Source organism: Enoplosus armatus, chromosome 3 (assembly GCF_043641665.1).
Source record: "Enoplosus armatus isolate fEnoArm2 chromosome 3, fEnoArm2.hap1, whole genome shotgun sequence".
In the NCBI taxonomy this organism is placed as follows: domain Eukaryota; kingdom Metazoa; phylum Chordata; class Actinopteri; order Centrarchiformes; family Enoplosidae; genus Enoplosus; species Enoplosus armatus.
In genome coordinates, this window is record NC_092182.1 from 18,047,122 (window position 1) to 18,074,879 (window position 27,758).

A 27,758-nucleotide genomic window follows, 5' to 3' on the forward strand; every position below is an offset into this window, starting at 1 on the left:
ATATTGATCGTAGCTCAAGGGAGATGTGCCTTCCTGTCTGCCTGCATTTGCGGATAGTTCAGAGCTGCGTGGCTCAGACCTGGGCTTTTTGGGGGTACAGAACAGTCACTCCACTGAGTTCTTCTGCCACTTACGATAACTTACTATAGCTAAAGGGACTTATAGGAGGCCTAAATAATCATCCTCCAGAGTCTCTCCTACAGACTCAATATTCAGCTAAATCAGCCTTCATGGCTCCCAGAGAGTAAGATAATGATTTTAACTTTGATTTGATTTATAACAATTTCCATCCTCTTTTTCTCTCTTCCTCACTCTCTATGTTTGGTCTTGTCAAGGCTCCCAGTTCTCTTGTTGTTCTGATGACCACAGGCCCTGATGGCGCTTATTCATGAACCTCGTGCCCCCTCTCCTTCTCTCTCCGGCTTCAACACGCCCCTCTCTGATCCTCCATCCTTTCGCCGCCTCGATGCTGAAACACCCTGCACCCCAGAAATGGACCTGACCCCGACCCAGTGCGTCCTTCGCAATGTCCTCTCCATAGACACCGGAGGTGCTGTCGAGCCCGGGGGTGGAGGAGGAGAGGGGCAGACTGCTGGGCACAGCCAGACTCCAGGCGAGGAACAACAGGAGCACTTTGCCAACAGTGTCCTGAAGCTCCACGAACATGATGGGAGTCCCGGAAGGACGGAGGGAGAGGGGCAGGAGCTGGACGGCAGTGCGGTCAGGAGCCAGGCGGATGACGCCAGGCTACAGTGCCAGTCTACCGGAGGGGGAGGAGGGTTTCTGGAGGGGTTGTTTGGGTGTCTGCGGCCTGTCTGGACTATGATTGGCAAAGCTTACTCCACGGAGCATAAACACAACCTGGACGGTGAGTTTAGCTGTCAAATCCATTTCAGCGGAGACACATAAACACATCTACACACACTGGCATCAATGGTTGCTTTTAGTTTTCCAATAAAAGCAACCACTAGCTCCCATTTAATTCCAGTTGGAAGCTTTGATATGCTAAATAAGTGAACTTATCCCCCAGTTTAATTACATTAAACAGTCGGTAGAAAAATTACTGCCACAAAGGCCATGTTGTAAACAAACACTTTGCTTGACGTGAAAGAGCTGCAGCCAGAGAGAGAGACTCCATCAAAGCTGCAAAGGGCTTATTTTCCCCTGATGTTTTCCCCCATCCTCTTGCCTGCTTGTGCCCACCCCACCTTCCTCCCACTACCACCCCCCCAATGAAACTAGCTCCCTGTGACGCTGTGTTGTTTATGTCTGCAGCCACTACAATAGCGCAGAGCTCCCCCGGGACTCCTCTGCCAAATCTGCTTCATGAATTATGTATGGCCACGCTCTGACCCTGTGCCTCTCATCTCTATTAACGCAAACCTGACACACACCCACACACGCACACACGTGAGCATGCGCCCAAGTATGACTGCATGCACACATAAACACATCCACAAATAGAAACACTTAATATCTAGCACTGACATGAACACATAAAGTCAGACAAGATGCCAAAAACAAACTTGATAAAATAAATACAGCATCACACAACAGGCTTGAAGGTGGCAGATTTATATGTATCCTTGTCTTTATAGCCTTCTGATATTTTATCACCCGTTTGACTTCCACATCTCCCCTCCTCCTTCCATCTCTCATTGTCTCCTTTCCCCTTCTTGTCATCCTGTGCTGTTATCACTCCCAGCCCATCTGCACCTCGCTGCTCCCCTCCTCTGTGCAGCATCACAGGGAGTCACACACACTGACGAGAGCAAAACGGATATTATAAAAGTGAAATAAATAGGGGTATTGCAACTGAATGCCTGCCTGCCATATCACAATGCTCCATTCTTAAGCTTTGATTGAAAGGCACAATGTAGCACAATAGCAAGCAGGAAAATTATCTGTCCTTTATTGATTGTGAAGGACTGTGGGGTGCCTGGTGATGCTCTAAATGTCCTCAATTTTTCAGATCAAACAAAGCAGACCCGGGGAGATTCTGGTGTATCAGATGTGGCCTTATGTCTTTACTGTGGGACATTTGAGGCGCTCATTAGAGACCGAGCCCTCAATCTATCACTGGAGAGCATTAATCATTCATATCATCCTTATTAATATGATAAATGTGTCCGAATCGTCCTTTCTCGTGTTAAGAACAGCAGCAGAGCAGGCTGTATATTTTCTCTATATTAACAGTCTGTCTTTGACCACATGGACACCTGCCAACCCGTGGGGAATCCCCCTCCCTTCTTTTTTCTTTACACACTCAGAGCTACCACCACCACCACTACCGTCACTACCCCTCCGCCTTCCTACTCACCACACATCCACATTAGGCTCTCAAATCCCCTCCCTCTTCCAACCCTCTCCTGAGCGTTGGACCCCTGTTTCGCGTCAGCCCCACAATGGCACTAAGCAGGATTTAGGAGGCTGAGGGAGAATTACCCACAGGAGATTAGAGCTCCCTGTCTGTCTGCCTGCACACCCTGAGTCTTAGGTTAAGGTGAGGTTCAACGACAGAACAAGATATCAGCTTGGCCTCTGGGTTAACTGTAAGAGCCAGGGCTTACTGTTACAGGTCTAACCTATTATGGCAAAACAGCATAACCTGTCGTGGTGCTGTATGCTCCCTGTTACTAGCTTTAGTTTTACAAACAGACTTTTTTTTCTATCTTGATTCGGCTTTAGATGAAGGTTTTGAATGTGTATAACAACTAAACATGAAATGAGCATGTTTTATTTTCATTTCATTAGCATAACATATAAACATGTTGACATATTAAAGGATAGTTTTTGTGAAATAAGCTTATTCACTTTCTTGCTGAGAGTTAGAGGAGAAGATCGATACCACTCTCATGTCTGTACGGTATACATGAAATACATATGAAGCTACCGCTAGCAGCCAGTTAGCTTAGCTTAGCACAAAGACTGGAAGCTGGGAACAGCTGCTGAAACAGCTAGCTTGGCTCTGTTCAACGATAATAAAATCTGCCTACCAGCACCTCTAGCTCACTAATTTACATGTTATTTGTGGTTTGTTTAATCTGTACGAAAACCAATATGTAGAAATGACACCATAAAACCACAATGTGTCACTTACACACTTTTGTACAGATTAACAAGATAAAACATGTCATTTAGTGAGCTTTGGAGGTGCTGGTAGGTGGATTTTGTTACCTTTGGGCAGAGCCAGGCTAGATGTTTCCCTCTGTTTCCAGTCTTTATGCTAAGCTAAGCTTACCAGCTGCTAGCTATGGCTTCATTTTGAATGGGCAGATGTAAGAAGAAAAAAAAAACATATTTCCCAAAATGTCAATTTTGTAACTAGACAAGGGGTGACATAATTGTAATAAAACAAAATGAACCATCCCAACATCAAAAACACAAATGACATTTCTATTAATCATTAAAGGTGTGGTCCTTAATAACTGTGTGGTGTTTAGTTATGTTGAGAAACACCAGCTGCACTTAAGAATATACGTTTGCAGCTTAGTTTCCTCATCCAAGTTGATGGAAATAACAAAAATGACAATCACCACTCTATATCACTCTGTTCTATATCCATAATTGACATGTTACTACAACGATAAACTCACCAATTACTTTGTCTCCATCCTTTTCCCCAACCTCAGAGGCGTGGGAGGTCCCATTCGAGGAGATATCTGACCTGCAGTGGGTGGGCAGCGGAGCGCAGGGCGCCGTCTTTCTGGGCAAACTGCACGGACAGGAAGTAGCTGTGAAGAAAGTGCGGAATATCAAAGAGACCGACATCAAACACCTGCGCAAGCTCAAACACCCCAACATCATCACTTTCAAGTTAGTAGAATCACTTGGCTTATTAGATCGCAAATTCAGAATATTGCATGTTTATACAGTATATGATTGATTTTTCTCTTTCTTAAGTGAAAGCTTTATGGGTGTATATATATTTCAGGTTTTCAGGAACTAGAAAATGCAATTTAACAATTGGGCTTTTAAGCGTTTTCTTTATTATGTTTTAATAAGTTGTAAAAATATTTCATAAGCCCAAAGGGTTGTAACATTTTCTCAACACAAATACAAAAATAAATACGTAAAATGCCTATAAACTGGCAGTTTCTAATTTACCATTCATTACTTGAATTGTAACAACTCTAATATGTTCTGTTTTAACATACCATACATTCTTCTCTACACTCTCAGAGGTATTTGTACCCAGGCTCCATGTTACTGCATCATCATGGAGTACTGTGCCCAGGGACAGCTGTATGAGGTGCTGAGAGCAGGCAGGCAGATCCATCCGTCCCTGCTCATGGACTGGGCCATGGGCATTGCTGGGGGCATGAACTATCTTCACCTCCACAAGATCATCCACAGAGATCTTAAGTCACCCAAGTGAGTTTTGTAGACCTGGTGAAAATGAACTGTGTGAATACAAGTGCAAATGATAATATCAGAGCGAACGGGTCCTTAAATAGTTACAACTGAAGCTTAGGTTCAACTTAGATAGTTCAGAGTCAGGAAGCTGTCTCTATCTGTGACAGGAGTTGTACAGTTTCATGCTTCATGATGAATGATGCATACATTACAAATGTATTTTGAAGGGATGGTAATGGTGGGAATATATTCAAACATCTGTCACTCAAAGTCCACTGTGAAAGTAAACCACATGTTGGATGCATGTAATTTGTTAGAATCCAAATAATATCAAAAGCATCTGGGGTTTAAGAGAGTTTTGACCCCCAAAAAACAAAGCAATTTGCAGTCCCACATCACAGGGTGTATGTGTCTACCAGTTGTGATCAGCTCATTTGGATACTTTTTAAATTATCCAGGAATTTACAGGGAAAAAGCAAAGACTATACATCTTGCAAACCCTCAGATTTATCTTGTGACCTGCAGTGGGGGTCCTGACCCACATGTTGGGAACCACTGCATTACAAAGCAGGACAAATTGGACAAATTTAGATGCTATGATTAATATGCAAATGTCTCTTAACTCTTAAAAGGCCCTGACTGCCACACCACTGGTCAGCTTTTGACAAAACATGGAGTGGTGACTTGTCATGTTACTGACTGGCCCAACGATTGGTTGGAATTAGTATACGTTTAGTAAACAGCTGATTTAATTAAACATTTTGCACACAGATGAACTCAAACATGTAAATATAAACTTGGTGTTCAATGCTTCATTCCAGCATACTGATCACCTACGATGACTCAGTGAAGATTTCTGATTTCGGCACGTCCAAAGAGCTCAGTGACAAGAGCACCAAGATGTCCTTTGCCGGGACGGTGGCCTGGATGGCTCCTGAGGTCATACGCAATGAACCCGTCTCGGAGAAGGTGGATATTTGGTAGGTGTCATAACCCTTTTACGCTGTCTTTTTGCATTGGTGAACCGTTGCCATTTCCCCTTATGGTTTGTCTTATCTGTCATTGAATCAACATAGAATCTCATTAGTGACAGACTACTACAGTACAGAGCGCAGCATCATATTTCCTGAAAAATCTATTCAGTATTATGTACAATATCTCATTACATGAAACTCTATAGGGCCTCTGCCATATCTGATGGGTTGCCCTGTGTTAAGCCCTGATCTCCCCCAGTACACCCCTCCCCTCCTCTCTCTCTCTCATCCTACATCCCTCCATCACTCTTCCTCTCCGTCCTGAAAGGAACGCTGGATAATTTAATAATTGATTTGCCAGATGCTGCAGTGCTCAGGAGAGGCTGGAATAACCTTCCCAGCCTGCGGATGGTTTGGCCCAGAGCCAGCAGTGCATTAGCAGAGAAGTGAAAGTAGGATTAAAAAGCTTTTGATGTGGAAAGAAAGCAAAGCACGGGTGTCTACTATACAGTTTTGTTTAAATGTATGTAAATTGGGTTATAGTCCATACCACAAAAAGAGTGAGTCAGAGAAGGAGAGGTTGCGGTGAAGAATTATCTTGCATGTATTCAGTTTTGTTTTGTGCTGACATGCTTTTGACAGCTGGTACAACTCATGTTCCTTTCTGTTTGAAATGACTATAGGTAGAATTTAACATTTAACAAAAGAAACTGTGTTTTTTATTTTTCATTTCTCTGTCTTCAGATGAAAATTATAATACTTTAAGATAAGTCACACTGAATTGACAAATGGGTCATTCATTATATTACTGAATGATGTTATACTGTATAGAAATTAGTCAATAACATAGTTGTAATTTATCATCCAATTAAGAGCTAATATTTAACCTAGTGGTAAGAAAATACATCAGGTTTCGTGTGCATTTATATCATGAATCATAAACAAGGAGATGGGGAGACTCTGAAAATACAAATGTAAACAGAACATCATGTTACGATGTGTGCAGGAGAGTGGGAACAGGGGGTAGAACAAATGCAGACCACACACAGCAGGATGACTTCAGAGATTTATTAAAGAACAAGGCTCACTGGCAGGTACAGGAAGACCGGCAGGTGGGCTAACAGGTCACCAGCAGGTAGATTCAGGGTGACAAAAATACCATAAGGCAAAACAGGAACAAGGCAACTCGGCACATGGCAACTAGGATGAACCAACTAAGGATGTGTACCGGTATATGTAGTGAGTGGCTGATGAGGGAAGCGAGAACAGGTGAGCAGGGGAATGAGGAAGTCCGGTGGAAAAGCCTGAGTGGCATCTGGTGGACGGCTCGAGGAGGTCAGATCTGGGGAGTAGGAAGAAAGTACACGGCCTGGGAGACATGAGCAGGAGCTGGAGACAGGGAGGGACAGATAGAGAGAGTGGCTGCAGGAAGGGACTGAGAGTCAAACTGTGACACATCACACACCCCCTAAATGCTTCGTGTGATGCTATTGGCACCTTGGAAACTGTACATGGTCACCATGGCAACCCAGAGACTCACCAACAACAGACTTTCCTTAGTTACCTTCCCCATGGGCCTTCTCTCTTGCTCCCCTGCCACCGAACAGAGGTAGAGCTGGAGCTCATCAATGAAGCACAGAACTGTTGTGAAATAAAGCATCATGTTTTGGCAAAACATTCACTGTATTTTTATATATATTGACCTGACACCAGGAATATTAGTCAAACAACCATATATGCACATAGAAGCAATTACTGGGAATCAGAAATATACTGTTAAGCATTCATTAACATGATTCCACTGATAGAAAACTGCAGTGACAAAACTTTTCATAGTATCAAACTGATCAAACCTTGATAATACTCAGTTTAAGCTACCAAAGACTGCCCACAAGGCATTAGCATCAAAGGCTTTTTACAGTGATAAAGTGTCCATTGGATATAACAGTTGTAGTGATATAAATCTCAAGATTTATCTCTGCAAAGTTAAAAGTGTGACATTTCAGTCATGCTTCCTTTCATCAGTTCACTTCACATCTTTATCAGCGTGTGAAAGTAAATATGCCACATCTCTCTGCAGGTCATTCGGTGTCGTGCTATGGGAGATGCTGACAGGAGAGGTGCCCTACAAGGACGTGGACTCGTCCGCCATCATCTGGGGAGTGGGCAACAACAGTCTACAGCTGCCTGTACCTGACAGCTGTCCAGACAGCTTCAAGCTGCTCCTGAGGCAATCCTGGTGAGCGAAGCGGGTAGGGGAGGAGGGCGCGGAGAGGATGGAGGCAGAGAGAGATGGAGGGAAGGCGAATAATATGGAAAAAGAAAGTTGAGACATCAGCACTAAGAGAACATAATGACCTTAGAAGCTTTAAGATGGCTGAGAGAGTGAAAGTCGTCCCGGGGAAGGAAAAAGAAGAAAATCATTCAAATATGTTTTACAAAGAGGGAACTAGAACTTCCTCGGGAGGAAAGGTCATTTTCTTCCATGTCCCTTGCATTTCTGACAAAACACTTGTTTGAATTGTTCACAGGAACTGCAAGCCAAGAAACAGGCCTTCCTTCCGACAGATTCTCCTGCACCTGGACATCGCCTCAGCAGATATCCTGTCGACTCCTCAAGAAACTTACTTTCAGTCTCAGGTAAGCTTCATTTATCTCTGTCAACAGTCATAACAGCTACTTTTTGTATCTAAATGACGGGTACATTTTGATTGAGTTAAATTTTAAACAGCAATTAATTCACAATTTTGTTCAGATACTGTTTCTGTGTAATTAAGGGAAAATATAATTGAGAACCGTCATTCCTCAAGTCACAGTCTCACTTGCCAAATAAATAGATATCAGATTAGGTACGCATGAGCTCTGTATGTCACTTAATAGGGAACCTCCTGTCAACAGCAGCCAGTGTCTCTAATAGTCATGTTGCTGTCAACCCACTGCCATTTGTTTCCAGTCTGCTGCAGTAACTATAGGCAGTGCCGAGTGTGCAGCTGTACCGGGGGCCCCAGGCCTCTTGGGAGCCCACTAATAATATCTGTCCTTTCAATCACAACATATTATTGTTGGTTCCTTGGTCTTTGTTCCTTGTCACATGCGAGTGCTGATTTGTGGTCAAAGAGAGAACCTTTTCTTTTGCGACCTCCATCATATCAAAGCGTGATGGAGAAGGTCGGTGTGTGTCTGTCTGTGGCAGGGTGGGGGATGGGGGCCCATGACAAATATGTTATACTACCGCAAACCCAAACAGATGAAGGACAGGAGACTTAGAAGAAGAAGTATAATTGTGTGGAAGATATGTGTTTACTCAGCCGTGCAGAACCACAGATCCATTTATAACTCAAGTGTGTATAATCACGAGACACACTCGTGCACACAAACACACAAAATGAATAAGATTTAATTTTCTTTTTGCAGCAACCCACTGCCTCCTCCTCCATTTATACCTCATGCAAAAGACAAACCTCTTTCACTCGTTCCACTTATCCTTGATCCTTTATTTCTCCCTGTTCCCCTCCCCTCCCCCCTGCAACCCTCCCCAGTTTCTCCCCTCTCTGCCCCATAATGGATTTTTCTTGTGACATTAGAAAGAAGTATTTGCTGCTGGAGTGTATTGATTGGTTTAATGGCAGGGAGCAGAGAGCAAAGAGAGAAGAGGAAGAGGGGACTGGAGACATAGAAGAGTGCGCACAGAGTCCATTAGCTTAATAAGAGGAGCACAGACAGAAATATACACACACACACACACACACACACACACACACACACACACACACGGTACTTCATGCACATGCATGTACGTGCACACACTCATATATCTGACTTCCTTTGTCCTTTGATATGACAGGTATCAGATAACAGCTGTCACGCTCCACTGTGTACAAGAAAATGCCCGTGCTGCATTTTTTTTTTGTGCTCATGTCATGTCAGTTCATGTTCAGTTTCTCTCTCTGCCTATTGATTATTATCTCACAGCTTAATGGGTTTTGTTTCAATGATGCACATGAACCTCAGTCGCTCTGCAGATTAAGGGCTTTTATACTAGATCAAGGTACAATGAAGTTTAATCTCAATATTAATATTATTTATTACTGATAATATTATTACTCAAATGAAGTCGAGTCAGACTTCATTATCCCAATGGAAACACAGGAAGCAGCATTTTCCAAGGCTGGAGGTACTACAAGCAGTGACAGCAGAAGAATTGATCGGAGTAGGAGTGGTGGTAGTAGTAACATGAGAAGATACCATTTGTGTAAAGATTTGTGTTTTATGGGTCCTGCCAGGCGGAGTGGAGAGACGAGGTGAGGCACCACTTTGAGAAGATCAAGTCTGAGGGGACGTGTCTTCACAGGCTGGACGAGGAGCTGATCAAACGACGCAGAGAAGAGCTCAGGTTAGCAAAACATTGTAACGTGGACAGACAAAGAGGTCGAACACCTTGAAATAAAAATGTATAGAAAATAGCTCCACCACCAATAACAAAGACATAAGGATAAGCTGTCTATTAGATACCATACTATTATGGTAATGGTAGATAAATATGTGTGCCTGTGTATTAATGTCATTCTCCACACAGACATGCGCTGGACATCCGGGAGCACTACGAGAGGAAACTGGAGAGAGCCAACAATCTCTACATGGAGCTCAACGCCATCATGCTGCAGCTGGAGATCAAAGAGAAAGAACTGCTCAAGTATGAAAACTGCCATTGATTTACAATACCTATAAAAAAAAAAAAAGCATTCACCCCCTTGGAAGTTTTCATGTTTATTTATTTATAACATTGAATCAAATCTGTCTTTTTGGACATTGATCAACAGAAAAAGACCCTTTAATGTCAAAGGAAAAACAGGTCTCCACTAAGTGATCTAAATTATTTAAAAACGGAAAATACAAAATACTTGTTCTCAGTATTCACCGCCTCCTAGTCAGTGTTTAGTAGATGCTCCTTTGGCAGCAACTACAGCCTTGAGACTGTGTGGCTATCAGCTTTTCACATCTGGACATTTTCCCAATTCTTGTCTGCGAAACTGCTCAAGTTCTGTCAGGTTGCGTGGGGGTTGTGAGTGAAAAGCCTTTTTCAAGTTCAGCCAAAGTAACATTATACGGTAATGGTTATCAAGTAGATATAGGGCAGTAAACTATAGTCATTTTCTAGTTGGTGCAACGTTTATCGCACTGTGACAATAGGAAAACAGGGGTTGTAATTATTTAGATACTTTGTTCTAATAGCTTTATCCATCGTCATTGTTAAGTTTAGCAGAGTTTTTGTAATGAAAGACCACAGAAAAGGTCATCCGTAATGTGAAGTGAATGGCCATTACATCCAGTCACACAGGGCCATTGCATGTAACAAAGTGCTCTCTTATGCCATGCTGAGTATCCATTGACATCCATTAAACTGGTATTGGCTTTGTGTTTAAACATCAGGAGGGAGCACTCACTGGACAAGAAGTACCCGGGCTGCTTCAAGCACCACAGTTCCAGACAGTCAGCCTCCTCCAACTCGATGGAGAAACTCATGAAGAAACGCAACGTACCTCAGAAACTGCCCTCATACAGCAAGAGGTGAGGCAGCGAGGAGTTATCTATGTCTACAACATTTATATGTGGAGTCTGGTGATATTCTATGTTTTCTTATTGTCAACAAATCCCACGAAGAGACCAAAACCAGCACGAAATTGATCCATATATCCAATATCCATTGTGCCATATAGACCTCTATCGTTGTCCAGAAACCACATCAATGAGCCACACTGTTGAACTGTGACATGTTCATTTATTACCATGAATGTGGACACTGCATGCTGAACCAATCCTATATACTCCTATATAAATATTCATTATCACACCGAATTTGCAGCCTAAGATATTCCCCAAGGAGTACGCTATATACTCCTGTGTGAGTAATGTTTGCTAAAAACTACATTGCCCATCTGTTTTACAAAAATATTTAGCCTTTTTTAAAACTGAATGTACATCTTCAGTAGGAACTAATGGGCTTGGGGCTGAGTGCCTCAGACAGTGGAGTTGGAAAAGTTTTGAAAGATGGACTAACACATTGTTGGTTTTGATCTTTTTAGGGAATATGTTGACAACAAAGATATAGAGTGCAGGAGATAAACTAGCATCTAGCAATTAATGCATTTCAAAGTATTCTTTCCCCCCTATTTTTAATTAATTCTGTCCCTGTCCTTTCCAGGCCAGACTTACTAAAGTCAGAGGTCATCCTCCCCAAACTGGACTCTTCCATGACCCAGGTCACAATCCCCAACAAGGGCTCTACCTCCCCCGGCCGCTCACGCCGAGGAAAACCCCGCTACAGGAAGGCTGGTAAAGGCAGCAGTGGGGACTTGGCTCAACTGAAAGCCACTCTCTCCTCTTCATTAGCAATGGTCAATGCCACCACATCTGTTCCCAGCAGCAAGCAGCATCTAGACCCCAGCGCGGCCCTCAGGGGCCTGCAGCATGATCTGCTGCTCAAGAAGATGTACTCCTCGAGCCCGGATCTCATTTCAACCACCTTGGAGGCTGAAGGCCGGAGGAAGGGGCAGGTCAGGCCGGGGCTGGACAGAGCGGGCAGCCAGAGTGCCTCAGCCGGGCTGGGGGAGAGTAGAAGGACTGAAGGGCCAGATGTGGGTGTGGGGACTGATGACCTGGCAGAAACACCTCCACGCAGTGACACGCCCAGCGAGGATGCGGCTTCTATCCCGTTCTCCAGCAGCCCCGACTCGCCGTGCGGCAGGGGAGCGGCGGCGGGGAGGGCGTCTGTGCTCGGGAACCCCCGTGTTTCCCACGAGGGTGAGGAGAAGGAGGACGGGCCGGTGATCACGCGCTCGCCCAGAAGTCAACGCCTCACACCTGCAGCACTGCTCTACAGGGCAGCAGTCACACGCAGTCAGGTGAGACTCTCTAAGACAAAGAATTGTCTCACTGTGGCCCAAAATCATTTTAATTCTGCCTTATAAGGGAGCAAAGATTAATTAGCAGTGAGAGGCTTTGGGGAAATCAAACCCTTTTGATTTCATTTGTTGCCAGTTAAGAAACACACAGTGGGCAAAACATTTTCATGTCTTTATCACTGTCTCTGTCTTGACTCAACCCTCTGTACAAACCAACATCTGTAGAGGTGTCGAACAAGAGAATAATGCTGCCACGCTGTGATGATCTTTTGGTCTCTAATCTGCTAAATATAATCGCCATCACTCCATTAAGTACAATCCCCCTCATTTTTATAGATGCCATGTTACAAATAAAGATAACACCCGAAAACCCCAGAGCGCGGTGGAAAGATTTAAGTGGTTAATTAATAGGCCACTTAATTAGTATTTAATTACTGCCACCTGTGCATAGTGGATTTGTCAGTAGTGGCAGTCGCAGCTTCAACTGGGTGTTTCAATATGTGTTAGCTGGGGAGTATTTGTAGGTTTCACAAGTTAGATATGAGAGACAAATATGCATAAGTAGCAAAAGACATTGATGACTCAGTGATCCCGAAACCTCAGTCACTTTGGCTTTCTGAAAGAGTACAGCATGTACCCAGGCTGTCATCAGTCATATCTTACCAGACGGCTCAGGACTCTTGGCAGGAATGAGGGCAGTTAGTGTGCAGTGAAGCAGGGAAACGCTGGGGTTTCATGCATACTGTAAATTTCCTCCGCAGAGACGTGGAGTGTCGTCAGAGGAAGAGGAAGGAGAAGTGGACAGTGAAGTGGAGTTGCCAAGGAGACGGTAAGTGTCTTTAAATATGATTATTGAAGACCTACCGTATTCACAATTCCATCTGTGCATCCACTCAAAACACAAACACATCTTTCAACTCCTTTTTTCACCCATCATTTCTCTCTACTGTGAAGTACTTGTAAATGAAGTAATTATTAAAAGATAGTTTATCAATATACTGTATATGCACTCTTTCCTATTCTCACTCAGGCGTCCTGTGAGCATGACCAAGTGCCAGTCCCTGTCCACCTTCAGCTCAGAGAACTTGTCGGTGTCAGACGGTGAGGAGGGAAACACCACTGACCACTCCCACAGCGGCACGCCAGACGTGGTCAGCACCAACACCGACGAGCGTCTGGACGACAAGAGCGACGACCTGCTGTCTCAGGGCTCGGAGATTCCCGCCGACCCATCTGACCCAACCCAGCTGTGCTCTGATGGACTGTCAGAGAAGGAAGCTATTCTTCGACAAGTCAAGACCCAGCTCGCTAGTAATGACCATAACTATGAGGTAGGCTGCAGAGAGTGAATGAAAGGAGAAAAGATGATATAGACTAGAGGCATCACAGCTAACAGATACTCAAACCGTAAACGCTGACAGATACTAAGATGCAGGTGCTAGGTCAGAATCTCCTTTTGTGATCAACATTAAAGATTCTGTTGCTGTTCTAACTCTGATTAATTCATGTTTTTCCTCTGAACCAGGGCCTGTATGATGACTCGGACTGTGACAGTGCAGAGCTGGACCATTCAGGCAGCGCAGAGCCCACCCAACCTCCAACCAACTGGTGAAAATCTGACGCCTCAACCCACTCAAACGCCTGCAGATCCGGCCCGTGATCCGGTCTCTGTCACTCTTACAGACCTTGAAAATACACAGAGTCATGATCAGGGACATTGCAGAGAGGCAGGAAACAAAGGCCTGTCTCCTTCATCACAAGCAGGAACACATAACAAATCATTGGTGAGTGTTCCCAAAAAACCTGATATACCGGAAAAAACGAACAAACAGAAAATCCTATTCCTTTTGAGACGAATGCATCACAGTGATGTGAAACTGAAATGGGCCACTTGTCGAGCCGACAGAGCAGCTGCCCCCTCTGTTCCCTCCGTAGTAGCTGGCAAACACTTAAAATGACACCTCACTGACAGAGGCCTCCGTCAAAGAGGACATCTACTCAACTGTCTATTCACGTCTCTTGTCATCTTCCATGTCAGTTTGTATTTTTATCTCCGTCAGGAAAATGTGTCATATTATTTCACATCATGTCATATGAGAACACCATTATAAAAATCCTATCAGGGCATCTATTATATTTTAATGTTTCTATTGTCAACATCACTGGGACAGCCACTGATGTTGCTGCTTGCACTTAATTTATGAAATGTTACTGATTTCCTCGTGATCATTGTGTCATATTTGCATTTCCTCTCATTCCTCAACGTTATGCACTGACTAATTTATTGTTATGTTACAGGGAGTTCATTGATATTCTTAAAAAAAAAACAATGTTTACATTTTTCATTTATATTTTGTGTCACAGATTATGTTTCCATTTTCTACTCCTGCGTTTTAATATCAATGTAAATATGTGATGTTGTAAAATGAACAAATTTTTAAAATGTGAGATTGTATAATTTAAAGGTGCTGATGTTTTTAATTAGGTGGCGCTACTCTATTTGAACCTCAAAAAGCTTATGGTAGTAGAATGTACTGTAGCTGCTGTTTATGTCTGAGCATCGAAACACAGTTAGGAGAGGAACAACATGTGAACAAAGAAAAAGCAATACGTCTGCTCTGGTACAGTATGTCCTGCCGTGAACCACTGCTGAGTTCGTTCAGGACAGACAGGCTTTTTTCTTTTATTAGTATTGCAGAGTTTACCGTATTAAAATGCAATACCAGTTCGAAAATCCCTCTCTGAGGATCTGGGGGTGTATATAGCATCAGAAAAGCATGCTTGTGACAAAGTATGGATAGCCTATTGGTCACTGTTTGTCACTCAGAGAAAAAAATGCAACAACAGACTGATGATTTCTGGCAGACACTTAAAGACACTTAAAGAAGGCATGCGGATGACACAAAACACCAACATAGATCTCAGAATAACGTAAATGCGTGCGTAAATATGATCATGGTTTTCTGCTCTGACTCAGTTCTAACTTTGCCAGACCTGTGGCCTCACTATGTTTGCAGAGCACCAGCATAGAAGAGAGAAGATGATTAGGGTTTAGATCATTTTGGGAAACTTAATGTGGCTCACATCGTTTTGATTCTAGTATTGTTTTAGTAAGTTCACAAAGCAGTCACAGGCTCATCTGCGGCGGAAGCACTTCAGAAGATGACAGAAATGACCTTTTAGCTTACTCAATATCAGTGTACCCTTAAAAGAAGTGGCCTGTGATATCACCATTTGTCTGGTTTTGCTTTCTTCCTTCCCCCAACATAGCAGATTAATTAACTTTACAGAAAGGTCACTCCGACATTGTCCTCACCAGCTGAAATTTTGGCCCATAAATGGTCATTTTTCACTAATGTGAAAGGGCTCCTTCATAACAGACAGTATGATACATAAAACTTGTGTCCCTTGACAAGTCTGCTTATGTGCATGTGGTTCAATCTGACTGTACAACAGCACATTACATCCTATTCCATTCAATTTATGACCGATCAGGTCCCACTCAATAAGCTAGAAATGGCAGCTTCTATTTTTTTAATCTGGTGTTAAGTTTTAGACGTCCAATTTGTACAGCATTTTAAACTGATTGTGGCCCCAAGATTTGAAGCTAGAAATCCTCCTGCAGGATAAAATGTTGCCAAAAAGCAAACCTACTGCCCTCTAGTGTCTCGATTGCGGAGGTACTTGTGTTTCCCATGATGCTGATTGAAACAACCCAGTATGAACTGAAACGTTTGCTTTTTATACTGCATTATTGTAACTGTACAATAAATATATTTAAGAAACAATTTAAAATAAAATCAAACCTGTAAAATCTCAATTTGTGTGTTCAATATACCTCAGACGGTGACAAAGTTCTCAAGACGAGTTGTGGTTTGAGCATTTCACATCTTTATTTCTGTATTTTTTAAACAATGTCGTGGCACCCAGGTCTACAGTCTCAAAAACGTGCACAAAAGTTTTTCTTTCCTGCAAATAAAAAATAAAATAAATTTTGACTTGAGCAAAGCAAAGAGCAGGAAACTAGTGTTAACTCACAACCCTTTCTTTGTCTAGTTCCAGAGCTTCAATGATTTCATTTCTCAGCCTCATCACATTTAAATTGACAGATCAGTCTGTGTCCAGGAGTTAATCCCCCTTTGGTAGTTAAAAAAAAATATTTCCTCCTTTTAAAACAAATATTCCAACATTTTTTTTTCTTTTTTTTTAGTATATATCAGTCTTTACAAAAAAAGCGAGGAGAACCCTCTGCTTCCAATCCCTAGAGCCAAGTCCAGACCCCCAAAAACCTCCCATCCCAGCAAAATATCAACACATGATCTCAGGACCAGGAGATGGGGGGGAAAAAAACAGGAATGACATGTAGAGGGGCGAAAAGTGACACACGTAGTAATACACATTTTAAATTATCTGGATGAATTCAATTGTGAGAGTCAGAACACTTGTTGTCATAACCAAATATAATCAGTGACAGTGCATGTACAGCTACGTATTCTCCTCAGTGACACGAGTGTGATCCATGTTACAAGCACTTCAATTGAAAAGGTGACAAAGGGGGAGAATGCTGTGTATACTTAAAGCAAGTGAGTACGGACATGAAACGTACAGACTGACTTGTGGAACTGGGTGAGAAAAAGGGGAGGGGGCGTGTATATAAACACAATAAAACTTTCACTCTATTCTTATTTTTGATACTTTTTTTATTTTTCCTTTTTTGTCTTTTCCTTTTTAAAGAAAAAAACTGACTGTACAGAACTAAATCTATGTCTATTCAGAGTTTTCCAACTCTGCTCCTCTGTGATGGCAAAGAAAAAGGGAAGAAAGAGCGAGGGATCCATCAAAAAAAATAAAAATAAGTCTAATAACAAATCATTAAAACCTCCATCTCGACTCAAAAAGGGAATTAAAAACCTAATTGTTTGCTTCTTTTGACTAAAACCAAAACAAAAGAAAATAAATAATGAACTCAGCGGATCAAATCAGAGGTGGATGACATGATTTCAAATGAGGAAGAGGCGGTATAATATATAAACTCTTATGTTGGATAGTTGCATTGACTGCTTTATGGTAGCCGATGATATAAAAGTGAGATTTAGTGCAGATGCAGTGTCTTATCAGTTGGCTGCCAGTCCTGTGGCCTCAGAGGAAAGCCTGGAGAAACAGACAGAGAGACACCCGGAGACCAGGGGGGGAGAAAGAATAAGGCATGCAATCAGACAGACAAGATAAATGTCATTTACTGTACGTTACATTATTAGAATAAAATGCTAGATAAGGAAATCATCTGGATTTATTAAACAAGAAATGTATGCTCCGATATAAAAAAAAAAAGATCATTAGTCCAGTTTGGCCACTCCTCTATAATAACTCAGATCTCAAACTGATACTTAATGGTTTGGTAATGGAGCAGTGTTGAAGAAATAGCTCCAACATCTTGGGAAACACGCTAATTTGCATTCTTGCAGAGGGATTGATAGAAACCGGTTAGCTTAGCATAAAAAATGGAAACGGGTGGAAACGGGTAGCCTGGCTCTAACAACACTTCTAAAGCTCTCTAATTAACACATTGTATCTCATTTGTTTAATTCGTACAAAAAAGAAAAAAGAAAATCAGTAACATGTCATCACTGAGAGGTTGCCAGGCAACCAGTGGCCACTCCAGGAAGTCACTGCTCCTGGCCAAGAAATAGTCACACATAACGCCTCTAAAACCACACTTTTTACACTTTGGTTTTTGTACGGATTACACAAACGAGATGAAGCGTGTTGATTACTGATCTTTAGAGGTGCTGGTAGTCAGATTTTGTTAGCTTTAGACAGAGCCAGACTAGCTGTTTCCAGTCTTTGTGTTCAGCTAAACGAACTGGGTGCTGGTTACTTACTTACGGTACAGACATGAGAGTGGTATTCATCTTCTTATCTAACTCTCAACAAGAAAGCCAATAAGTATTTACCAAAATGTCGAGCATTCCTTTTAAAATAAGCTAAACTGGTTGAATGGGTATTTTTTAATTATGATCTAAATAAAGGGTGGTTTGGTGCCTTTGATACCTGAGGGCAGATTTACTTTGAATTGAAATTACAACTGCTTCTTACATAAGCAAAAGAAAACAAAAAAAAACCTCACAAAATCATGAGACATATACTCTCCAGTATGACTGCTATCAATCAATCAATCGTCACTTAAAATTCACTACAAGAAAACTGTTCTCATAAATACAATGTGACATCTTAAAGAGAGCCGCTACCTGAGCAGAGCTTACACAAAGAGAAAAATGCTTCAGTAAATCAGTGAAATAATTCACTGTTCATGCTAAGTTCAAAGTCATTTAAAAATATAATGCACTCAACATGTCATTTCTTTAAGAGACAGGCCAAATCAAGCTACAGATATCTATATTATAAATATGGCAGCAACCATCTGTCTGGCTGTTTAACACTTGTCTGTGTGCATTAGTTTTCTGTAGTAAGCGTGGCATGGCACAGCCAGATACAAAAGCAAGTGCAGGTACAGACAACAAAGAGCATTGTCAGTACTTCAGTAGTAGATGACTTATGTTTCCTTCGCTAGTAAGGGGAGAGCCTTCGCCTTTTAGACTTGGAGCTCAGCTCTGGGGCGATTTTGGGCTCAGTGGGAATTGGGTGTGCGGGGTTACTGGCCCCGCTGACAACATGGAGGGCCAGGAGAGGGAGGGGCTTGAGACTGAGGAGACTCGACACACAGGCAGGAGAGCTGGGGAGCAGGGAATCAGTGGAGGAGGAAGAGGAGGAGGAAGAGGAGGGAGGAGGCGGCCCTGGAGCCAACAAGGACAGAGGGATGGAGGCTGAGGGGGGCACCACACAGGAGGAAGAGGAGGAGGAGGAAGAGAAGGAGGAGGTAGCAGCAGAGGAGGTGGTGGTAGTAGTAGTAGTAGTAGTGGTAGTAGTAGTAGTAGTAGAGGTGGAGGGAGGGCACGGGCTGGTCTGTTCAGGGTTCAAGGAGGAGGAGGAGGGAGGAGGTTTAGAGGACTCTACACTGTAGAAAGAGAGACAAGGAGAGAGGGACAACACAGTCGGGATGGGTCACAGGGCAGGCTGGTGAGCAATGGGTGGGTGGGGGTGGGGGGGTAGGAGAAGGAGGAGGGGTGGGGGGTGTGTGTGGGGGGAATCACTCAGGGATGTGATCAAAACACAAGACAAAAAGCTTCATTAGAAATGAATGTGTCAATCCAAAAATTTAAAAATATCACATCTCTAGTGACGGATCAATGTGGAGCAAAGGGTAGAATAAGGGAAAAGACACAAGTGCAGACTGACAGAGAGCTAGCAACACCAAAGTGATGATTAGCAGTAGCCAAAAAATACCATTAACCCAATTACTTGAATTTGAACACAAATCCAAACTAGAAAAGCCGATACAGCAGGTGGACCAGATATGTATTTTCACGTGATATTAGGCAAACATATACTACTTCATTTGATTATGGATTACTGTAGTATTGTGACATTAGGATAAATGTGATCAGGTAGGCCCAACTAACTGAAGTCTCTACATGTTAAAGAAAAATCTTCAATTTAATCAAACTGAACTGATGCAGACAAATAATATGCCTTAAATTGAAGCTACATGTTTTTATTTTTTAAAGCCTGCGACTGAACGAATCACCTGCGGGGAGCTAATGTAGTATATAACTGATTATCTCACCTGGCGTTGATGAGGTACTCCGCCAGACTGATGCTGGCAGGTGAGCCTGTGATGGTGACCTGGCGGTCAGTCGATCCATCCACTGGATTCGCAATCTTGATCTGGGCACCCGACATTTGCCTGATCTCGTTGATCTTGGCTCCCTGGCGGCCGATGATGCACCCAATAAGCTGCAGTGGAGAAGAGCAGCAAAGTTAAAGCAAAGCAAAGTGATAGGAATGCTTCATAGACTCTGAATGACAGAATGAACACATGCAGGCTTTAATCCCAGTCAACAGTTTGGTTAACATTAAGGTTTTGTTTAGTTGAATAAATTGTGGATGAGAAACATGCCTTAACTTTAACTGTTTAACAGTGATTGAAGCACTTACATCATTTGGAATGGTCATCTCATGGGAACTGGTTTGAGCAGAAGCATCTATCCCTGAAAAACAAACAAGAAAATGATAACCAACGATGATCAAATAACCAAAATAATATGTTGAAATACGCAAATCAATCTACATGCAATATGAAGTATGTAGAGCTTGGATGACATATTCAGAAGGTATGTATTTCAGCGAGGCATGCACTCGAAAGTTTAAGATTAAGATCCTGGTTTTTTTCCCCCGTATCTGGTGTGTAGTTTGTAGTGTTTTTGTACTTACTTTGTTACTGAATTGCATCATAATGTATTACATGTCAATGAAGTGGAGAAAATATTAGGAACACCTTTGCCGCCCCATACATCACTACGAACTCCAGCTGAATGCCTCCAAGAAAATATAATTGTAATTTTTTTATTGGATTGTGTTTTTCAGTGTAACTTAAAATGATGCCTAATCAATATTAAAGTACTTAAATAATTGTGTCAATAACTGTGTTGTTGCTACTATCACCAAGCTCTTTGGGTTTTCTTCAAATATGTTTGAGGGGCCAGAGAGATTTTGTGCTTGTGTCCAACAAACTCTGACTTTTGAGGCTGACAAGTTGACAAAATGTTGCTTTGAAAGCCCGCTGGCCTTGTTGTGCGGCGTACCAGTGAATCCCTGGTTGCTTGGTGCGATGGGGAAGGGGCTCTGCTGCATAGCCAGCTGGTGAAGCTTGGTGAGCTGTGGAGAGATAGCAGCAGAGGAAGACTGTGAGAGTGAGAGAGGAGGCAGGGAGAGAAATGGAGGAAATGGAAAACACAGGAAGAGGGAAAAACAGAACACAAAAATCACAGTCAGTCCAGACAGATACACAAAGATCCTCCCAAAAATAAAATAAATAAAAAAGATTTCACACACGTCACTCAATACTGTGCTGTGTAGACAGATCTCTTATACTTTCACAAAGCTCTGCGTGGATCACTGGTGTCTGACAGTGTGTTTTATGACTTGTCTATGTGGGGTACCCCATAGGTATTCCTCCAAAGTGCAGGCTGCATCTCTTGGTAATGCTTTCTCGCAGTCTTCAGGTGTCAGGGCAAAGTCACAATACACAAGTGAGGGAGCTCTCAATATGCATTATGAATTAGCATCACCAGCTATCACCACTATAGCTGGAAGGGAAGATTCAAGGATGTGATGACAGGTTTCTGTGTCACTTTTATAAAAAGATTCTAGTTTTAATAAACAAAAAAAGCAATGACAAACTAATTATATACACATAACCACACTGCTTAAGGGCCCAAGAATCTAATTTAAACTGTTATAAATGTTACCATGCTTTACATTATATCTGACTGGTACTTCCTTGCTCTGTTGCCAAGTTAGTGGCAGGTTAGATTAATAATATACGGTCTATTACATCCAAAGCTCCTGATGGAACATCTAAAGCTCATTAAAAAAAGAGAGAGAAAGATTAATTGAGTTGAGAGACAAGTGGGCAGAGCACAAAGTAATAATGAAGGGTTTATGAAGAGGTGGAAAAAAAGAACCACATGTTTATCTGGGACAGACTAATGAACGAGGCATGTAAAACAAGACATACCAAAAAAAAGAAAAAAATGAAAAGAGCAACAGGAACAGATTATTATTCATGGAACAGTGGAGAGTCTGGACAAACACAAACAACAAATGTCAGTTTAATTAATAACTGACTGCCAGTCAACTGAGGAACTATACAAACATGAAGTACTAACAGTGCTGGTCTCTTAATGGTTAGAAAATCTGATAATGTTAGGTCAAAAACAAAATTAGGAGCAAGTTCAGCTCCAGTTATAGGCTGTAAAACGAGGCGTGGGTGGGTGGGAGGGAGGATGGGCGGTTGCACATTTTGGAAGAGGACAGTTGTAATTATGGGTGGGAGTGGTGGGGGGTCATGTAAAAAATGTCTACTGCACTTACATCTGGCTGTGGAATCGCGTGCTGTCCTTGTACGGCATATGCCTGAAACAAATGAAAACAAAGCTTTCATAGGCCTCACATCTGACTTTGTTTTTGGTCAGCTTACATCTCCAGCTACATCCCTCCTAACACATAAATATCTGTTGAAGACTCCTAACACATCAAAGTCTATTCTGAACTAATATAACATAAGAATATCAACACGTATGTCTTGTCCAAAGTCTCCACATTTCTGGGAAAAGAGAAATCTTCAGATACATTACAGTGGAATAAAGGAAAACCAGAAGGTGAAATGTTCCTTTCAAAGAACAAAAAAAAAAAGATATTTAGTGAGATAAGAACTTGTTATGTTAAGCAAACGAGCACCACAAACCATTTTGGTTCAGACCAACAATAGTGGGAAATAAGCCTCCACACTTCTGAAATGTAATGCTCCAAACAATACAACAAAATCTGGGGAAACATACTGAGAGATGGAACTGTAACAAACGTCTTGTGGTCATCAGACTATTAAAGCTGTTGATACTCTCCTCAAACAATTAGTATCTGCCGCTCTAGTTACAACTGTTTTAACTTACATACCCTCCACAGCTACTCTCAACTATCATGGTCTTGTCCAATCACATACGAGTATCAAAACTGGAATCGTCATTCACGATGTTTGTCCTACTTTGAGTTAAGTATATTCAAAGACTTTCATCACACATCAAGCTTTACAAGCATATAACATTCTGCACAAATATTCATCACACACCGACATAAGAAGACAGACAACTGAAGCAATAAATATCCCCCAAAACATCATGAATAAAAAAAAAGGTGGGATCCAGCGTCCCTCTGATGTGTCGTATGTACCTGTCCGCCTGCAAAGATGACGGGAGATCCTGAAGGCTTGGGTCTGTAGGGGATAGTGACCCCCTTAGGGGGAGACTGTAGAGGAGACAAAGAAGGCAGATGTGTAAATACATTACTACCCATGTTATTATGCAATTGTTGCAAAATCTGAATAGTGTTAAGAGGGTTTGTAGGTTTTTAAACTACAATTGTAGTATACCACTGTTTTTACTAGCAATAACTGAAGCAACATGAAAAGTACAATCTTAAAAAAAAGCTATAGCGCCATGTGAGGGCAGTCTCGATTTAGTGGGTTTTCTTTTGTTGTTCTCAGTTAGTTTTTTTGCCCCGCTCCCAACCACAGTGCTTTGACTGTCTGCCAATATAGAGTCTCAATCTGTTTATATTTTCTTATGGAATATAGCTGCATTTTTCCTTGGACACACATTTTAGTCTTGGACAGACACAATTGAAACTAAAATGAAAAGTGAAGCTATCTAAATAGCTTTGGATTAGGAATATATAGCTAGTATTATAGTCATCTACCTTCAGTGTAATATTTTATATATTGCCCTCTAGTGATTTTACAATATCTGTAAAACACTGAAACCACAATCCTGTGGATCGGCTCGAGACATCCCTGATCCAAAAGCCCAGAGATCACACTATTTTCAGCTGCCACTTAATTTGTTTCATTGCTTTCATGAGTCCACTTACCTCAAGCATGACCACACAGATCTGCTTCACACACTCAATTATCGACTGGGGAGTACCAGCGATGGTTATGGCTCGCTCTGTGGAGTTGGGGAGCATGTCTCCTGCCACTTGTACCTGAGCACCAGTTGACTGGAACACACAGAGTAAAATTAGATAAGAATTCAAGACCTGCTGTGCATCAGTGTTTGATGTACTCAATTCCACTGGTAGAAGGGTGGCAGTCAGCTAATGCTGGATTGGAGCTCGCAAGGTTTTGTTTCACGTTTTGTGATAAATGCTCTTCTCTATGTGTACCTCTCGAATTTCCTTGATCTTGCAGCCACCTTTCCCAATGAGGGAGCCACACTGGCTGGCAGGCACCACAATGCGTAGGGTCACTGGGGGCTTGCTGGTAGCTGTGCTGTTTGTCATTGAGCTGCTTATGTCCTGGAAAAAAATATGAAGACGAAGGTTAATCTAGTTTGTGTTTGGGCTGGTTACTGCTGATCTGCGAATCCATTAGTCAGTGTAAATTGTGACCTACCTCTTCCAGCTTTTCAATGATCATGGAGAATGCTTTAAAGATGGCGGTGGTTGGACCTGCCAAAGTAATGATCCTCTCAGGACAATTGCCCTCTGAGATGTTGATGCGAGCCCCACTCTGCAGACAAAGAGAAAAGCAAGGCATTGACAAGAAAGTCGGCAGACTTCCTATAGTAAAATCTGCCAACTTTGGTCTCTTAGTAACTATAACGTTGCATCTCGTTGTACTTTACATAGTAGAAATCAGAAGAATAGACCTCACCTCTTCTCTCATCTTCTTCACAGATTCACCTTTCTATTAGGAGAGAATCACATTAAAGTCAAACTCATTATCACTTAAAAACAGACAGATCTTCAAATAATGACAGACAATCAAAATTTCAGTTATATTAAACAGCAGCTTACCTTCCCGATAATACTTCCGACTTCCTAAAATAGGAAAAGAAATTGAGATACAGATGGATTAGGCTCATTATTCATCTTTTAAAACCTGTCATTTTTTACTACCACAGAGTTGGACTTGTCTAACCTTTATAGATACAGCTTGCCTAGTTTATCAGGCCATGAAAAACCTTCAATACATAAGACTATATGGTTTCCCAAAACTTGGACGAGAAGAAAAGCTGTCACTGTAAGTGCACCTCCTTCAGAAATTCCTCAGTGGTTATGGTCACTAGATGCAATCCATTATAATGATTATGGCTGCTTCCTTTGATCATGCACTAATCAAAATGGGCCAAAGTTCATTACAAATGGTTCAACTAGTGGTCTTTAAAACTGAGGAAACTATTCAAACAGCCTGATTCATCATGAATTCCACAGCTCTCTACCATAGGCATTTTTTGCTTCCGTCTAATCCCACACAGACTCAAGATGGTGCTGTTGACCACAGTGAGATCCAGGATGCAGTCAAGCACACAGTATCTGTAGGCTGCTAATGCCTCGCTAGTGCTGGGGCCTGTTTTAGGATGCTACGTGCTAGCAGAGCTTTTGGAGGATAGTTTTTTGGATATATCCGCAGTATAGGCTGACATGTCAGAGTTAGATTTTGAGCAGCCACTTGTTGCCACATGGCATCTCGGCATTTGAAACCACAATAACAACAGGCCACTGTGGAACTCAAAATGCAACAAGTGTGTGGTATGATGCTGTCGCAAAAGCCAGATGGATTAGTGACAACGGCAAATGCAATGTCATGCCTACTGGTTGTACATTTTAGCAAGTGTCCGTTAGAGATGTAGAAATGACTGTCTGTAATATTTGATCTGTGACCTCAGTGATCAGACAGGAATGCAGGGGAGGGAGACGTTTCACTTTGTCATCATGTTGAAGGTATAAAAGGATATAACTGCTGACTTGAGGAGTATAACTCTGCTCTCAGTAAAGTAGCCCATTATTTCTGAAATAAATTCAATAGTAGCAGAGAGGAACATTTTAATATTTTAGCAAAGTGAGTCCAACATTGAAATAATACATCTAGACATGTGGCAAACACAGTCTCCTATGTAAAAGCTCAAACAAAGTAACATGCCAAACACCATTCCACTTTGCTGTGAGATATAGGATGCCATCACCGAGTCAATACCCTTACTCATCACATCAAAGTCCCTGACCTTTATACATCCCAGAAGAACTTTAATTTCCATAAATATAATGTCATAGACTTTTAGAGTGCCGACACAAGCAGCTGATGGGTGACCTCACCTTGCCATGCATGAGCAGCCTAATGGTAAGGGTGACATTGAGCCCTCCTTCAATCACACCGGAGTCCATAACTGCAACCTAGCTGTTCGTACAGAACTGGGGTCTTTGGTCACCAAGATGGATCTGAAGGGACATACAGACACAGCAGAGACAAGACATTATATACCAAGGACGATCATGTCGCAAGACTGAATTGCAATTCAGTAAAAAACAACAAAAACAAAAATTCACGTAACATGGATGCAGATTAGGGGTAAGAATAGTAAGACTAGTGATGTGCCATGTATATAAGTAGCCTGTTTGTAAAGTGGTAAATACTAAATATTTCCAACCCATGGTAAGTTAATGGTAGACTTCCTGGTATTTACATCCAATGACTGGCTAATACACAAATGAGATTTCATAGACTGCAGATTCTACCTGTTTCCATTAGAGAAACTCTAATGCTGCATACAGACATAACATTAGTATATGGCCACAGCATAACACGAAGTATTTCAAGGCCTCTGGGTCCCAGTTAGCTAAGCAATTATCTTATTGTCAAACTAAAACATTCAATTAAATCACACCAGACGATGCCATATCCTTCGGCTAAATGTATAATGTGGGATTATAAATATACGACAGATATTATAGTTATACTTTGTTTTCCAAGAGTCAAATTATCCTGTCGGACACAAAATGCACCTATTCAAAAATATATGAATAAATCTGTAACGTAATAATAGCTCATGCTAACGTTCATGCTTGTGAAAACTGATGCGTACTACGACGAATCATTAAAACCTGTATTTGGGCTCACTTCCACTGTTACAACTACATGCTGCTAGTTGAGTGCATTTATTTTCAAACATCTGAATGCTGCTCCGACCCAAGTTAAAAAGTAAAATAGCATTGAATCCATCGCAATGCTAACTGAAAAACATAGGATTTGTAAGCTAACGATGACTTCATCATTAGCTATGAATCAAGTTTATCAACAAATGTGCGTACAATTACTCCCGCACTACCACATTTAGATTTATATTACGTAAAATACATTCACAAGTGTGTTCGGCACGAAAAGCAGACATTTAATTGCTTACTTCGCTTGTATTGTTTAGTTTTAAGTAAGTCCATTTAACTACTAACTCTTGTTGTAAGTCTGTTAGCCATTTAGCATTCTGATTTGCTCACCGTGCTGCGAAAATGAATGAAGCATGCGTGCGCTACTTAGCAAGGCTAGCTAGTTAGCTTAATTACTCAATGTTATTAATAGCTGACCAAATATCGGCAGCCTTCATGGCATGGTAGTTACGTCCTTTTCCGATTAACTACGGGTGATACACGGAATACGACAGTTTTGAGCAGTAACATTAATATCAAACTTCCCCGTGGCTAGCTAAGCTAGTCAAATGATTCTGTAAGGAGACTGCGTGCTCATCATCATGCGGCCTGTTAGCATGCTGGACAAGCAGCCGCTAGCTGCTGGGCGCGATTTGTTTGCGCTACTTCTGATCATAACAAAATATATAAAAACACCAAACATCAAAATAAAACTCACCTGATTCGTGTGTTGGTAAGTGATCGGGGGGAGGGTTGGGGTTGTAAGGGTAGAAGGGGAGAGGTTCGGGAGGGTAGAAACCCGGGGGAGAGTTTAGAAAGGACTCGGGGAAGAGGGAAGAGTGATGTGAGATCGAGCTCCACTCCTTTACACAAAGACAACAAAATTATCACCTCTGAACTTTCCCCTTTCACCCAACCCAAACCCCCCATC

General features: G+C 41.9%; 2 protein-coding genes across 4 annotated transcripts; one reads left to right on the top strand and one right to left on the bottom strand.

Moving 5' to 3' along the window:
- Positions 1-375: 375 nt before the first annotated feature.
- LOC139282925 (mitogen-activated protein kinase kinase kinase 12-like) lies at positions 376-13,844 on the top strand. Its single transcript, XM_070902837.1, has 13 exons — positions 376-868; positions 3,633-3,816; positions 4,183-4,374; positions 5,178-5,336; positions 7,411-7,569; positions 7,862-7,970; positions 9,614-9,723; positions 9,907-10,023; positions 10,761-10,898; positions 11,533-12,232; positions 12,994-13,061; positions 13,263-13,563; positions 13,758-13,844. The coding sequence occupies exons 1-13, from the start codon at positions 376-378 to the stop codon at positions 13,842-13,844; spliced, it is 2,817 nt and encodes a 938-aa protein (XP_070758938.1).
- Positions 13,845-16,100: 2,256 nt separating this feature from the next.
- On the bottom strand, positions 16,101-27,685 carry LOC139282411 (poly(rC)-binding protein 2). Of its 3 annotated transcripts, none has more exons than XM_070902109.1 (13): positions 27,546-27,685; positions 26,003-26,125; positions 24,704-24,727; positions 24,561-24,593; positions 24,300-24,416; positions 24,071-24,202; positions 23,777-23,905; positions 23,081-23,155; positions 22,226-22,267; positions 20,935-21,007; positions 20,288-20,340; positions 19,917-20,086; positions 16,101-17,383 (listed from the first exon to the last, which is right to left on the bottom strand). In XM_070902109.1, exons 2-13 carry the CDS (start codon positions 26,069-26,071, stop codon positions 17,347-17,349), a joined length of 954 nt encoding a protein of 317 aa, XP_070758210.1. In that variant the 5' UTR covers positions 26,072-26,125; positions 27,546-27,685; the 3' UTR covers positions 16,101-17,346. The 3 variants fall into 3 exon arrangements, with proteins under 3 accessions (XP_070758210.1, XP_070758209.1, XP_070758211.1); XM_070902108.1 differs by having other exon boundaries at positions 20,935-21,034; XM_070902110.1 differs by lacking the exon at positions 22,226-22,267 and having other exon boundaries at positions 20,935-21,034.
- Positions 27,686-27,758: the final 73 nt, after the last annotated feature.